The sequence below is a fragment of the Melanerpes formicivorus genome, unplaced genomic scaffold, assembly GCF_026170545.1.
Source record: "Melanerpes formicivorus ecotype bairdi unplaced genomic scaffold, bMelFor1.0.p_v2 SCAF_7, whole genome shotgun sequence".
Lineage (NCBI taxonomy): Eukaryota > Metazoa > Chordata > Aves > Piciformes > Picidae > Melanerpes > Melanerpes formicivorus.
The window spans coordinates 5,213,893-5,227,693 of NW_027142359.1; the positions used below are offsets into that span (position 1 = coordinate 5,213,893).

Sequence of the window (13,801 nt, forward strand, 5' to 3'; positions counted from 1 at the left end):
AGACCAAGTCTTAGCCCTAAGTGGATTAGGTGAAGCAAAAGCTCCTACGTGTGGAGTTTGTCAGAGTTTCAAATGTGTGAATGTCCTTAAATAACCCACGTCGCCCGGAGAAATAAGCCAACTGTCACACCCAGTTCTGGATTCCACATTAACAACCTCCTTCCGCAGAGTTAAACTTTGCCCTTGAGGACTTTTGTTTAACTTCTTAATTTGAAAAACAGATAGGGCTGCTTTACAACCCTCGCTTTTTGTGCGAGCTGAAAGGTCTCATTGTTAGGGCAGGAGATGTGCAGGTAGAAGTAAATTTACCAAGTTCACATTTGATTGTCTTTCTGGTTTTCCAACACGTGAGTGGTGCTCGCAGTTAGGCTTGGGATCCGGGGGTGAAACCCGTCGTGCAGGAAGGCTGGTTTAAGAAGATTTTAATAAACAATGGGCCTGTTTCTGGGCTCCTGACACAGGCAAAAAACTTCTAATGTAGTCAGTGAGGCACTTTCAGCTCTTCTTCTAAATATCCTGAATCAGAGAGTGTTTCCTTGCTGTTCTTCCCATACCAAGGGCCCGATTGTCAGAAGTGGCTCGAGGATTTTTGTGTCTTTCTGCTATCTCCAGAAGAGCAGAAGAAACAAATAGACTTGCACTATCAAAGAAACCTAATTGCCATTTCAGACTTCCTGTTTAGGATTCAGTCAAGTAGATATTGTTTATGGTTCATAAAACCTTACTACTGTGAGGATTCTCAGATACTGGCAGTGTGGAGTTTCAACTTTCATGGTGCTGTAAATTGGGGGGGGAGGGTGGGAAGTGTGATAATACTCCTCTGAGAACAGTAAAATAGAGCTCTGCAATGGTTAAATGGAATTTTATAAGCACATTCGATGTGGAACTGTTTTGCATTACATGAGTTGAATACCTTAGAGATGACACACATCTGCAGGCACTTTATTAAATCCTTAGTCAGCACTTTTCAACCTGATGAGATTACTTCTTCATTTGACTGGAGAAAGGGAAGCGAAGATCTCGTACCGGACTGCAGAATTCTTTCTGATGTTTCACCTTGAGTGCTGGGGAAGGACAGTGAGATGCTGGGCAGGACAATACAGAACCATAGTGGCACTGACAACTGTGTGGCAGTAATTTTACTGAGTAGGACCTTTCGTTCTGCTGGATTCATTTAGCTCTAAACTTGCTGGGAGAACAGTACTGCAAAGTAAATAGAGGGGAAATAAAATACTGGCTCTTTTAGGAAAAGGCAGGAAGATAATATCATCCTGAGTGTATTGTGATAGTGCCCGTGATTTAAATGGAGATTTTAAATTAAGAAAGGCAATACACTATTCTCCATCTGGGTGCAGCCAGACAGAACAAGAGGGGACAATATAGTAAAGGTGGTTAGATGTGAGAGTACAGCCTGCACCACTTTCTGAAAGAAGGCAAAAAGTACTTCAGCTGTCCAAATGTAGGGATCCAGACTCCGTTTCTCTCCTGCAAGCCCCCTACTGTGGAAAAAGAAAAAAAAATAAAACCAACACCAAAACCCAACTCTGACAGATCCCAACTATGAGGGCTCCAAATGCACAATGAGCTTCCTAGATGTTTTCATTTGATGCACGGAGGTCCCCTCGCAGAGAAGTTTCACAGGTGCTTCAGAAGGACAATGGTGCTCTTCAGACCTAATCCGGGAAGACTTAGACATGTATAGGAGGCTTGAGAGGGATATGAGATCTTAATATTAAAATGATTAGTAGAAAAGGAGGATCATTCTGTGTGTGCATTTCAGCTGTAAGACGCTCTAAATTAAAATGGTATCCGGAGAGTGGTGCTGGTGGGTAAATGCACTCTCTGTCTGGTGGTTCTACTGCCTCAGCCCATAAAACATCTCATCAAAGTGGGGTTGCAGGAACAGGCTGCAGGGATGCAGCTGTTTGTGAGGTGCTCGGAGTTTGGATCCTGTAAAAGCAGCTTTTCAGTAAAGGTGACCCAGAGTCCCGTCAGGGAAGTTTAAAAAATAGTTGTGCAGTTTGGGCTGATCCTGTAAGGGTTAATTTTAAGTTTTTCCTTGGGTATTAAGGCCGAGCAGTGTCTGCAGGAGTCATATTGACACCCTAGTGCATGGTAACTCTACTCCTTTATTGACATGTTGCTAGTCAGGAGCACAATAGCACTCTGTGTCTGCAAATCATTGCTAAAATCATCTCAAGGAAAAAAAAAAAAAAAAGTTTGAAAGCCCAGCGCTAGACAAAGGCCCCAGAGCTGCACTGCGCAGCTAAAAACTCCGGAGTCAGCAACTTCTATTGATTAAAAACTAACCTTTAAAGTAACTCGCAGAGTGTGTGGTTAGCATTTAAATTTAAACATGTCATGAGTTGATTTGTGTTACTGAATACCAACTCAGAAGGAGTTACATTCACATCAGATTTTTTTTTTTTCTAATTCCCTTAAGCAGCTAAAGTATTTCATGAAATGTCAATAGGGCAGGGGAGAAAAAAAAGGTGTTTTGGAGGGAGGAGACTCGCGCCCAGCCTCGCCGTTTCTTTTCCCATGCAAATAGTCATCCCAAAAAGAAAAGTGTGGGGAGCGACGCACAATAATTAGACCTTTGTCTAACTTTCCCAAGTGCCAGAGAAAGACAGATTAATTAAATATACAACAGTGTTGGTTTTTGGAGTGGGGGTCTCTCTTGCTGTGGAGGTCATAAATTAGGCAGAATAAATACTTCAATGTGTTTGCAGCGGGGCTGCTACGTCAGAGCGGCTGGCGGGCGGTGGGAGGGCACAGCGCCGCTCTTGCTAATGATAGTCACGTCTGGGGCTGTCTGGTTGCTCCTAGCAACGAGACATGATGTAACACCAGGATGAACTTGAACTTGGGGGACTTGAAAAGGGAACAATAGACCAGAGCAATCAATAAAGCCTATTTCAGTGAAGGATTACAGAGCCGCTCTGGGGTAACCTTGTCTGCAAGGCACAGGCTGAATAGCAAGATGCGTGAAGGAGCGCGGTGTGGCGGGGAGACGGACCGACGGACGGATGGACGGACGGACAGGCGGCGAAGGGAGCCCCACTGCGACGCCCCACCGCCTGCCCCTACCCCGGGGAGAGCTTCGCCGTCCTGGGCCTCCTGTGTGGAGAGCCCCACCTCCGTAACCGCAGCTTGCTCGCCTTTTGCTCGCTTTTTTTTCCTGCTTGCTTTTTTGCTTTTTTTTTGCCTTTTTTTTTTTTTTTAAGAAATCTGCTTTTGAAGCGAAAGAGGAGTGGCGAGGCCGGAGCAGCTCCCGCCATCCCCGGCCCGGTGGGCCATGTGGCCCAGCCAGCGGTGATGGGAGCCAATTGGACATCTGCAATATAGATTTGAACCACCGGCTCTGAATTTTTAACCCCTCTCCTCCCTGCTGGGTACTTGCACGCTTCCCAGCGTGGCCCAAAACAGTCACGCTCAAACGAGAAGCGTAAGAGACAACTCGGCAAAGTTGGGAAGAGTTTGCAGCCTGTGGTGCTTGGAGGTGCCTCCGGCACGGCCTGCACTCAGCTTTCCCGCGCTCGCCTCAAATCAATAGGGCCCTGCAATCAGGGAGGGGAACGGGACTTGGCACAAACCCTGCCAGAACTTCTCTCTGTTTATGAACTTTACATATGAGAGCTATTTTGCTTAATTGCAGCCCGCGTAAGTCTAAATATAAAATCTGTAGGCAATAGATGGAGGCGATATGGGACCGGTGTGTTTGTATTCAGAAGGGTGAGCAGAGGAAGAGTTCGTTAATGAAGTGTATTGGAAGCAGGACAGCTCCTCCATTCGTGCTATTTATTTTACCAGTTCCTACCTCCATGGCAAGACCACATAATCTCCAAGTCCCACATGAAACTTGCCTCAGAGTCTTCTGTAAATGTTCATAAATCCTCCTTGGGTTGATTATGCTATCAATCACCTTCAGACGCTGAAAAGAAACGGAGGGAAAAGTTGGTAAAACTTGTCATCAGTTGATACACGCACACGTAGGCACCTCATATATTAGGGGAGCCCAAGTTAAAACATGGGGTATCACCAACGGCTCTTTAATACCTGAATCTTTCTGGTTGTATTACTTGACTTCAGGCTAAATAGTTGCCGCTTGTTGGTGTATTCCCACAGCAATATGTCACTGCCAAGTGGCATCCCCCTGCGCATACAGTCCCAGGCCCTAACACTGCTCTTATTCATCCCGGGTTCAGGTCGGTCTGACCCCGCCGGGGCTGAGCCGGGTCTCCCCGGTGCGGTGGCACTGCCCCGACTCCAGCAGAGCCCACTCCAACAATGTTTATTTTCCTATGGAGGAGCAAAATTGCTTTCTGTGCTCCGGGCATCTGGGCAGTTGGGTTAAGGACAGTATTGTTACAGAGCTGAAATCCCAGGGAATTCCCTCCCTTTTGTGGGGGGGTTGGGGAAGGAGATTAAAAAAAAAAAAAAATCCCAAAGAAAAGTTACTAGTTGAAGTCCACATTTTTTTTTGGAAGCACAGAGATGTGGGACATTTTTGCTGATCCACTCTCCCCCCCGATTTGCTTTATCCTGGCTTTTCTCTAGCGATCCACATTTCTCCTAAGAAAACAGCCCTGTTGTTGAATTTCTGTGCATCTGTTCCAGTGAGACAGTTGAAGCAGGGCAGCATAAAGCAACAGATGCTTGTGCTGGCACATGCCTAAATACCCAAGAAAACCCCGACTACAGGGTGATAAATGGCACAGAGAGGCGAATGTGTATCGCCTTTTCAGGGGATTAGACAAAAGTGAACTGGAGGGATCTTCAAGCCATCATCTATTAAAAAGATTGATAACTTGTAACGTGACATGACCCCTGCGTTCATCTGTAGCTATGTCCAGCAGGGGAAAAGAATTTAAAAAAAAAAAAAGAAAAAGAAAAAAATATTGATTTGTACAGTATTTTTAATTAAGCTTTGTAATTAGGTCAATTTGTCACGGTCTCAATTAGCCCCCCTCTTGGCGGAGGAGGCTGGCAGTGATGCCCGGAGCCCTTTGGGGAGCAGCGAAAGCAGGACTGACGCTTCTCTTTCTCTCTTTTGCAGTCCTGGTACCTGGGATAAAAGTCTCCGCTTCCCACCACCCACCGGACAGACCACCAGACCCCTTCCCACCTCTGTAACACAGAAGCAGCAGCAATGCAGCGCAGCGACTTCACATCAGCGGAAGGGGAGGCGAGCAGACACCGACAGCAAACTAGTACATGGAAATGGCAAACGTTATGGTTGAATGGCAAAGGCCGTAACTTTTTTGAGATTTTATTTTGTTATTTTTTTTTCCTAGACAACTTAGGACTGTTGTAATTTCTCATATGGTGCTGGAAATGGTTGGGCTTCATAACTTTTGAAGTGTTTCATTGGTAGTGTAAGCATTAGGTGACACTGAGTAGAACTAGCCTCTGCTGCTGCTTACCAACTCGCTGTTGTAACACACTTTCCATATGGAGCCTAACTGTTTTACAGTATCCTCATCGATTTTTCCCATACAGGTGTGAGACTTCTTGAGAAATCATGAAACACACTTAAACTATAACTTTTGTAGTAGCTGAATTCTGCAATATATAACTTACCAGACAGACATAGAGCATGTTTTTCTGTAACATATCGGGAAAAAAATTTTTGCAGGTTTTTTTTTTCTTTTTCTTCCTTTTTTTTTTCCTTTTTTTTTTAATTTTCTGTTAGGGTTCTTTTGGTGGGGGGGAGGGCTCTGTTTTGCTTTGTTTTGTTTTGTTTTTTTACAGTCGGCACTTAGATATGTAACATGAACCATAAGAGCATTGTCAACAATTCTTTTTTCCACTCAATTGCAGAGCGATCTAAAACATCAAACTACTACTACTACTATTCACTTAGAAAAAAAAAAAAGAAAAAAAAAGGAAAAAAAAAGAAAAAAAAAGAAAAAAGTTTGAAATGCTGCACTTACATTTAAAAAAAAAAAAACATTTTTCAACAATTTTCAACAATTACACAAAAATTCACGCAGAAATGGGGAAGTTGGTCTGTTTTGACAGAAACTGACAGGAATCAATCAAAACAATCGAATTTTGAATTGAGTAAAGTGCAATTTCATTGGATAGCTAAATATCTTTGTAAGATAGAGATTGTTGAAAATTCTATTTTTGTTTTCCAAGTCCTTCCACCCCAGGACTCTAAATTATTGGGGTAAAAAACAGCCTTGCAAGAAAAAAAGGGGAGCTATTTTTGCTTTTTATGTTTTTTATTGTTGAACTTGTATCCCTTTAAAACTGAAGGAACGTTAAAAAAAAAAATACAAAAAAAAAAATACAAATCTAATGGTGCTTTTACCACAATATGTTAACTACATTAAATGCTAATTAATCATTTTCTGTTATCAAAGCACATAACTAAAAATGAAATCATAATCTCTGTTAATTTTATAAGCTAAAAGTCACTATAATGGATTATGCCAATTCTGACAAAATTTTACGTGTTTCCGGCAATATAGGGTTTATCAGTTCTCAAACACCTTGGGAATAAGAGAGAACGGTCCAGAAAGTAAAACACCTTCATGTCCCTGAACTGGTACCTTTTCTGGACCGGGAAGAAATCATGACAGAAATGAACGATGCTGATCTTTACAACTTTATGCCAGTTCAAAGCAAGGGCACTTGCTGAAGATGAAATAAATTTAAAAAGTAAAAAAGAGGAAAAAAAAAAAACACACACACACAAAAAAAACCACAAAAAAAATAATAAAAAGAAGAAGAAGAAAGGTTTGGACCCCAAACGTCCTGTATCTTATGTACAAAAAAAAAAAAGGAAAAAAAAAAAAAAAGAAAAGAAAAAAAAAAAAGAGTGCAAGTGATTTTTTCTATCAGACAGCGGAGCACCCCTTTGCTTCACATGCAACTTTAAGAAGGTTTCCTATACTATACATATATATACGTTCTGGTTGGCGAGTCCAGCTAATCAGAGAAAGTCTCTGCATGTTCTAGTGTTAGTAACTAATTTTTATATAGTTAATGTAGGGTAAAGTAGAGTGCATTAAGACACAATATTGTAATCCCTATTCCAGGCACTTGCCTTTAAACTATGTTTGTTCAACCCTTCAGAAGGGTTTCTACTACTGTCCTATACAATCAAGTAACTGAAAATTCTTGGGAAGACACTTTGCTCCTCATCTTTTCCCTGAAACGATGTTTTGTTTTGTTTTCTTAATTTGCACGAAACGAGAAAAAAAAAAAAAAAAAAAGAATAAAAAAAAAAAATTCCATATCAATGTGCCTTGCCCTGGATAGCGATTATTTGTGGAATTGTTGCACATGTTCCTATATTGAAAGGGGGTTTTTCCCTAAGTCAAGCATTTGGAGACACTTTTTGTAAATGTGACTTTTATGTCAGCCATCGTCAAGTTTCAACATCTAGAATTAAATAGGATGTTAGTTGTTCCGCAGATAGGAGTAGTGTTTATTGTCCTGTATGGTCAGTGGCAGTGCTATTCTGAGATCTGTAGATGCTAGATTATCAGTATTTTTGGATGTTGCTGCATTTTACATTTTATTTGGAGTCTTCCTTTTCTTTTTTTTTTTTTTCTTCTTTTTTTTTCTTTTTTTTTTTTTTTTTGGTTGGTTTGGTTTCGTTTCATTTCGATTTGTTTTCTCCCAGATATATGAAAATATGCAATACCTGCTTTATATCATGTAGAAAAGCTTAGCAATTATTACTTTTTCTTTTTAATTTTTTTTTTATTTGACCAAAGTTGGTGCTGCACTTGACGCAGTGTGTTTTAGGTGTTTGTCTTTGTACTTTTGTGATTTTGAATGCACATGCAGGAAGGGCTCTTCTTAGAGAAGCAGTCAAACTGTGAAGCACTAAGCTGAACCCTGCTTCAAGCAATTTTTGTTTTACAACTGTTCCTTTCACAAGCAAGCCTTAAAAAAAAAGAAAAAAAAAAAAAAGAAAAAAAAAACAAACTTCCTTTTTCTTCAGATCCCACACCCATTTTTATTAGCAGACTGCAATCAATCCACATTCAATAAAAGTATATAATGCCCATTTTTATATGCACGTTTTTAAACTTCCAAGTTCTGAAAATTGTTTACTGGTTATTCTCTATTTAAGGAAAAAATAAAATGTTTTGGATTTTCATATGTGTCTGATAAGTGGTTGAGTAGTCATTTTGCTCTATTGTATTGTGTGATTGTTAGTATATGGTATCACATCCTCTAGCCAGCATCCTTTGCCTTCCCTATAGCACTTAGCTGGGCATTACTTTATTAAGACATATGTGCACTAAAAAAAAAAAATAGCAGCTTTCAGTGCTTCACAGTGAAGGGAAAAAAGCCTAGACAAACATTTTGTCAGAACCTTGCTATGAGACAAGGTATTACCAGTAAATTGGTTGTATATACAATAAAATTGCACCCTTTTTTAAACAAAACAAACTAAGCAATAGTTTGGGCAGTTAGTTGTTTTTAGTGAGCATGTTGTAGTCATGGCTGCAAAGAGAGAGAATTCAACTGCCCACTCAGAAGATATGTAATTTGTACGTTGTATAGTTTTATTGATTACACTGATTTATTCTACCCTATTTTATAATGCAGGACTTTTGTAATGTTGTTTAAATGAGGAAAAATTTCTGTCAAATTAGCTTAGTGGAATTTCTGATTGTTCGTTATAAAGGCAGCGTTCATAGAATTGCTTTTTTTTTTTTTTTTCTCTTTTTTTTTCTTCCTTTTTTTTTGTTTTTGGTTGTTTTTTTTTTTCCTTTGGGAACTGGATTTAAGTTAAAAACTTTCCCGTTTCCTTTTTTTGGTATGTATTTAAATACAGTTATTTTTCTTCTCTCAATGGTATAGCATATTCCTATGCTTGAGAAGTATAGGCTACTGAAGAACCATTGTAAATGGACATTACAGGTATGCTGTATTTTTGAAGGTCTTTTGTCATATTAAGTTTGATGACGTTAAAGCTAGGGAACTCTGAGCAGAATTGCGAGAAACAAAAAATGTTTTAAAGGCTTTAAAACATTAGGTAGGCGGTCAAGGGTGTTAACCAACAGGGGTTGTAAAGTATTACACACTAAATTAAATTGTCCTTCACCTTTCACGCAGAAAACACAGCAGTTCCGTTCTGTGCAGGTGTAGAGAACAAGCAGTGTTTTAGCCCTTCCTCCCGGGCAAGGCAGGAGCTGGGGAGCCAAGCAAGGCGGGGGGTCCCACCTGGGGTGTGCAGGCTGCAGGCAGGAACGGGGGCAGCAGCATGAAGCCGGCGGCCGGAGCGCCCCCTGACCGCGCATCAGGTTGGGTCCCCGCTCCCCTCCGCTTCGCTCCGCTCGTTCCTTTTGAGTCACGCGAACAACTTTTTGCTCCTTCTCTCCAAAAAGCGTCAGGCGCACAAACACTGACCTGGATCCACCACCCCCTACCCATCCAAATCTAAAGCCCTAGAAATGTTTTAAGGTGAATTGACTTTTTCTCCAGTTAATTACTTTCTTTTTCCCTCTGGTTTGGCTTGGGTTTGTTGGTTGGTTGTTTTTTTTCTGGAGCGAGGGCACTTGCTTTTCTCACGCCGCACACCCCAGCAATGCCATTATTATTATTTATTATTCTTCCTTGATAAGAAAAACTTTGGGGCTTCGAGTTTAGGCAGCCATGGTACACTTTGTCTCTGTTGCTTGTTCCCTTCCCCCCCCCCATACCCCTTAAGGTTGAAGGGGAAAAGAAACACCAAGTTTTCTCAACTCCACAGTATTCAGTCAGCCCACAGGAATATGCAAAATCCCTCTAACATTTTTTTTTCTTTCTCTAGTTTCTCTTTGTTCCGTATATTTGCAGCTTTGTAGTAACAGTGTTATAAAATATTTACTGTACAAAAATACAAAAAAACCCAGATGCATAGCCTAAAACAGTTTTTTTTTTCCTTGTGGTGAATTTTGTTTTATTTTTTTTAAGGATGTCAGTTAATATTGTACTTTACATTGTGTCTCTGGAAATATCTTTTTTTTTCCTTCCTTTTTTTTTTTTTCTTTTTTTTTTTGGTAGAAGGCCTCCATCGAACAAAATTAAAACCATAACCGGCATGACAATGTAAGGAGAGCTTCAATGGCACCTAAAACAATAAATAAATAACAAAAACAAAAACCTCATGAGGTCTGTCGGGAGGCAGGTCTTGTGAAGTTAACACTGCCTGCTAGGCAGGATTTTCATTAAATCAAGCTTACAATGCCAATTTTGTCTTGAAGTCAATGCATGTATTACTGTTTGACAGTAAACCCAGCTATGCCATCATCAAGTCCAAGGCTGCGCAATAGTCTAATTAGTATCGAGTACATTTTCCTTTTATTTTTTCCAATAAAAAAGCAGTGGGATGAAAATTGCTTTGATATATAGCAGGTAACATTGAAGCTATTCCATAGCACTTAACTGTAGTGAATACTGTGTCACCAATTCTGAAATCAATTTAATGTTTAATGCAAATCCATTACATGGTGCTATTACAGGCTGGCAAAATGATTTACAAAAATGTGACAACTTGGGCTCAATTCACTCTGCTTTCCAACAATGTAAATGCATAGCAGTGTTTATCTGCATGAAAACTATGCACTAATCTATCTGAGAAAAAAAAAAAGAAAAAAAAAGAAAAAAAAAAAAAAGAAAATATATCAACTTTGGTATCTACTTTTCCGTTTACTTCGATCCTTGCCTTTTTGGTCATTGTTATAATGCCAGCTTTAGGACAGAAAGAATTATAAGAAAAAAACCAGCATAATACCTGATATATTAAAATGTAGTGCCTGTGAAATCTGTATTATATTGCTCTTCTGAAGTAAGATTTTTTCTACACCGGTAGCCTTCGCTGTCTGTCAGAACCTTCTGATATAGGTGATGTAAAATAACCGTACAATATTAATGCATGCTATTCCATAATGCTTAGTAGCTGTATGAATATTACTCAAAGTTATGTTAGTCTTTTTTTTTTGTTTTGTTTTGTTTTTTTTCCTGACTTGGTTCTTGTCAGATAGGTTTAAAGATATTTCACTGAGAACGCAAATTCTGTCTTTTCTTGATTTGGGGTGTTTTCAGTATTTTGGAGGTATACATTTTACTTAAATTCAGTATTACTTGTGTTTTGGGATTTTTTTTTTATTTGTTTTGTTTTGTTTGGTTTGATTTGTTTTGGTTTTGTTTTTCCTTTTGCTTTTCCTTTTTTTTCTTTTTTTCCTTTTTTTTTTTTTTCTTTTTCTTTTTTTCTCTCCTTAGAGGGCAGGACATGGTGTTTGAGACCAGAAATCCGTGCCTGGTAAGATTTTTCTTCTCGAAAAGCTACCCTAAGAATTCAGAGAGTTTACTCTGAAGAACAGATGCATAAAGTTCAAATTTAAGGGACAGTCCTTTAAACCCACAAACGAAATTGAGCTCACGTGGCGAGAGACTTCTTAATGGGCAGCGGTTAACCAGGTACCCATGCTTGACCCTTCTTCACACCAGACTTCCTCATATAGAAAGAAAAAAAAAACCTTTAAAAAGAAAAAAAAAAAAAAAAAGGAAAAATTTAAAAAAAAAAAACTCATGTGGTTGTTTAGTTTCATGCACAGTTGCAATATTTTTCTTCAGACAAACTCTGTACAAACTTTGGGCCCGATTCATAAAAGCTGCGTTGCTATTAACACGGGAGGAGGCTGGTGGGCTTTTCTCGTCCAAATTGAGGGTGGCTCTCGGTGCCAGCGCACGCCTTGGCGAGCCCCCGCTTCCCTCGGCACACACGTGTGCCTGTGCTGGCTCTCCTCTCCCTCTCCTTCCACTCTCTGCCTCTCCTAACCCCACTGGAGAAGAGGGATGGATGGATGGATGGATGGATGGATGAATGGAAAGGATGCGGTGAGGCAGCACAGGACTGCGCAACCCCACAGGCGCCAGCAGGCAGGGGAGAAAAGGGAGACAGGGCAGAGGGGGACCCTGTGCCACACTCTGGCCCATGCCAGGGTGTGGTGACACAGTGGGACGAGGCTACTTGCTTACAAAAGAGATCTTGTCTGTAAAAATCCACTAGATAGCTACCTCCGAGCTCTAGAGAAATCCTTCTTAGAGGCAAACACTTGTACACAACGTGAACTTTTGTACTTTGTATGCTTTTTTTTTTTTTAGGGAAGACTATTTTCCACTTAGTTAATCTTCTATGCTTGAGCACGAACAAAAACAATTGTGTGGGGTGGAGTCCCCTCCTTTTTTATCTGCATCCACAAATTAATATGGGGGGGTGGGGGGGGGAAGGCAAATACACAACAGAAGATGAGTTTGGAGACAGAGCATGGTAGGAAGAGAGAGCCCGGCTTGGCATTCGCCACTGCTTGTTCTTGCCACCGGCACCCCGTGCCCGGCTGCCGCTGCTGCCTTGGGGAAAAGGTCTGTGAGATTCTGTGCTTTGGAAACACAGTCCAGGAGAATTCTCCCTTTTTGGCTGGCCGTGCGGTTTCTCCGCACGGCTGAGCCCTGCCCTAGCCCTGTCCCCGCTGCCTGAGCCTGGCCCAGCCAAATCCCTCGGCGTCAATTGGAAATTTCGGGGCGCTAAAATTTCCACTGGCCGTGTGAAAGATCTGCTGCAAATTCACTTGACACCCGTGTTAATACCATGTCGTGTTCATTTTTTTTTTTATGAGTCAGGCCCCTCGTGCCTCTAGTATACTTGTATTGACTCTCATAGTTACCATTTTAGTTTTACTGTGTTCTGTGAAAAAAAAAATTGTAATTGGTTGAGAATCACTGTGGGCATCCATTCTTATTCAACTAAGTCTCCGCAGGTTTTTTGAGCTGGTGTGGATTAGTTTAACTCTTGTATTCAACCATTAGTGCTACCACCTTCTCACATTACAATACAATTACTGGAAGCAAGTACTGCATTTCCTATGCAACAAAAAAGGAAAATAAAAATTGCTAATGCTAACAGGCTGCGTTGTGATTTACTTTCAGCAGGTCACGGGGCAGGAGGGTGGTGGTAGGGCTGAGGTCATCGTCGCTCGTCATGGTATTGACCTCTCAGTCTGACCTGGGTGGGTTTAGGGGTTCCCAAGCAGTAGCTTCATCCCAAATCATGGGGATGTTTGATTAAATCGAGTCACTGTTACAGATTAATAGAATTCTTTCAATTGTAAAAGATCTCTCAAGATCATCAAGTCCAACCATCAACCTAACGCCACCAATAGACATCAAACCATGTCTCAAAGTACCTTTTCACATTGGTGGTACTTTCAATGTCCGATCAACACAGATCCTTGCATGATAGCAGATTAATCATCAGTGAACCTCTGCAGATTTGTTGCACTGTGGAAAGTTTCGGTTGGATATTAGGAATTTTTTCCCAAAAAAGGTTGTCAAGGCCTGGCCCAGGCTGCCTAGGGAAGTGGTGGGGGTCCCCATCTCTGGAGGGATTTCAAAGCTGTGGAGATGTGATGGTGAGGAACATGGTTTAGTGGTGACCTGGCAGTGCTGGGTTAATTGTGGGACTCCATGATCTCAAAGGTCTCTTCCAGCCAATATGATTCTGTGATTAAATCATCCCAAGAAACAAAGCACATCTGGTAAAGCCTGAGGAGATTCATTAATTCTTCAAATGCTCCAATATGGCATCAAAAGTAGCCAAACTTAAAAGATCTTAGGGCATTTCTGAAGAGCTCCAGTACCAGATGTTGGCTGCCATTTGGCCATCTTGGCCTTGCAGCCCAGGCAGGCAGAGCATCCTTGCTCAGCCCCAGATGTCCTGCATCACTCTGCAAGGTTTCTGTGGGTGGGGGGAACAAGGAAAAAATAGAGTTGCTCACAACCTTTCAAG

General features: G+C 41.0%; 1 protein-coding gene across 12 annotated transcripts in view; it reads left to right on the forward strand.

Annotated features, from left to right (window-relative positions):
* Nucleotides 1–12,916, forward strand: part of NFIA (nuclear factor I A) — a 255,292-nt gene extending 242,376 nt beyond the window's left edge. For all 12 annotated transcript variants that reach the window (XM_068140738.1, XM_068140747.1, XM_068140743.1 and 9 more), the window contains one exon: nucleotides 5,060–12,916. In XM_068140738.1, coding sequence (XP_067996839.1) covers nucleotides 5,060–5,136 — 77 coding nt within the window. In that variant the 3' untranslated portion in view covers nucleotides 5,137–12,916. The remainder of the gene's footprint in view (nucleotides 1–5,059) is intronic.
* The last annotated feature ends 885 nt before the right edge of the window (nucleotides 12,917–13,801 follow it).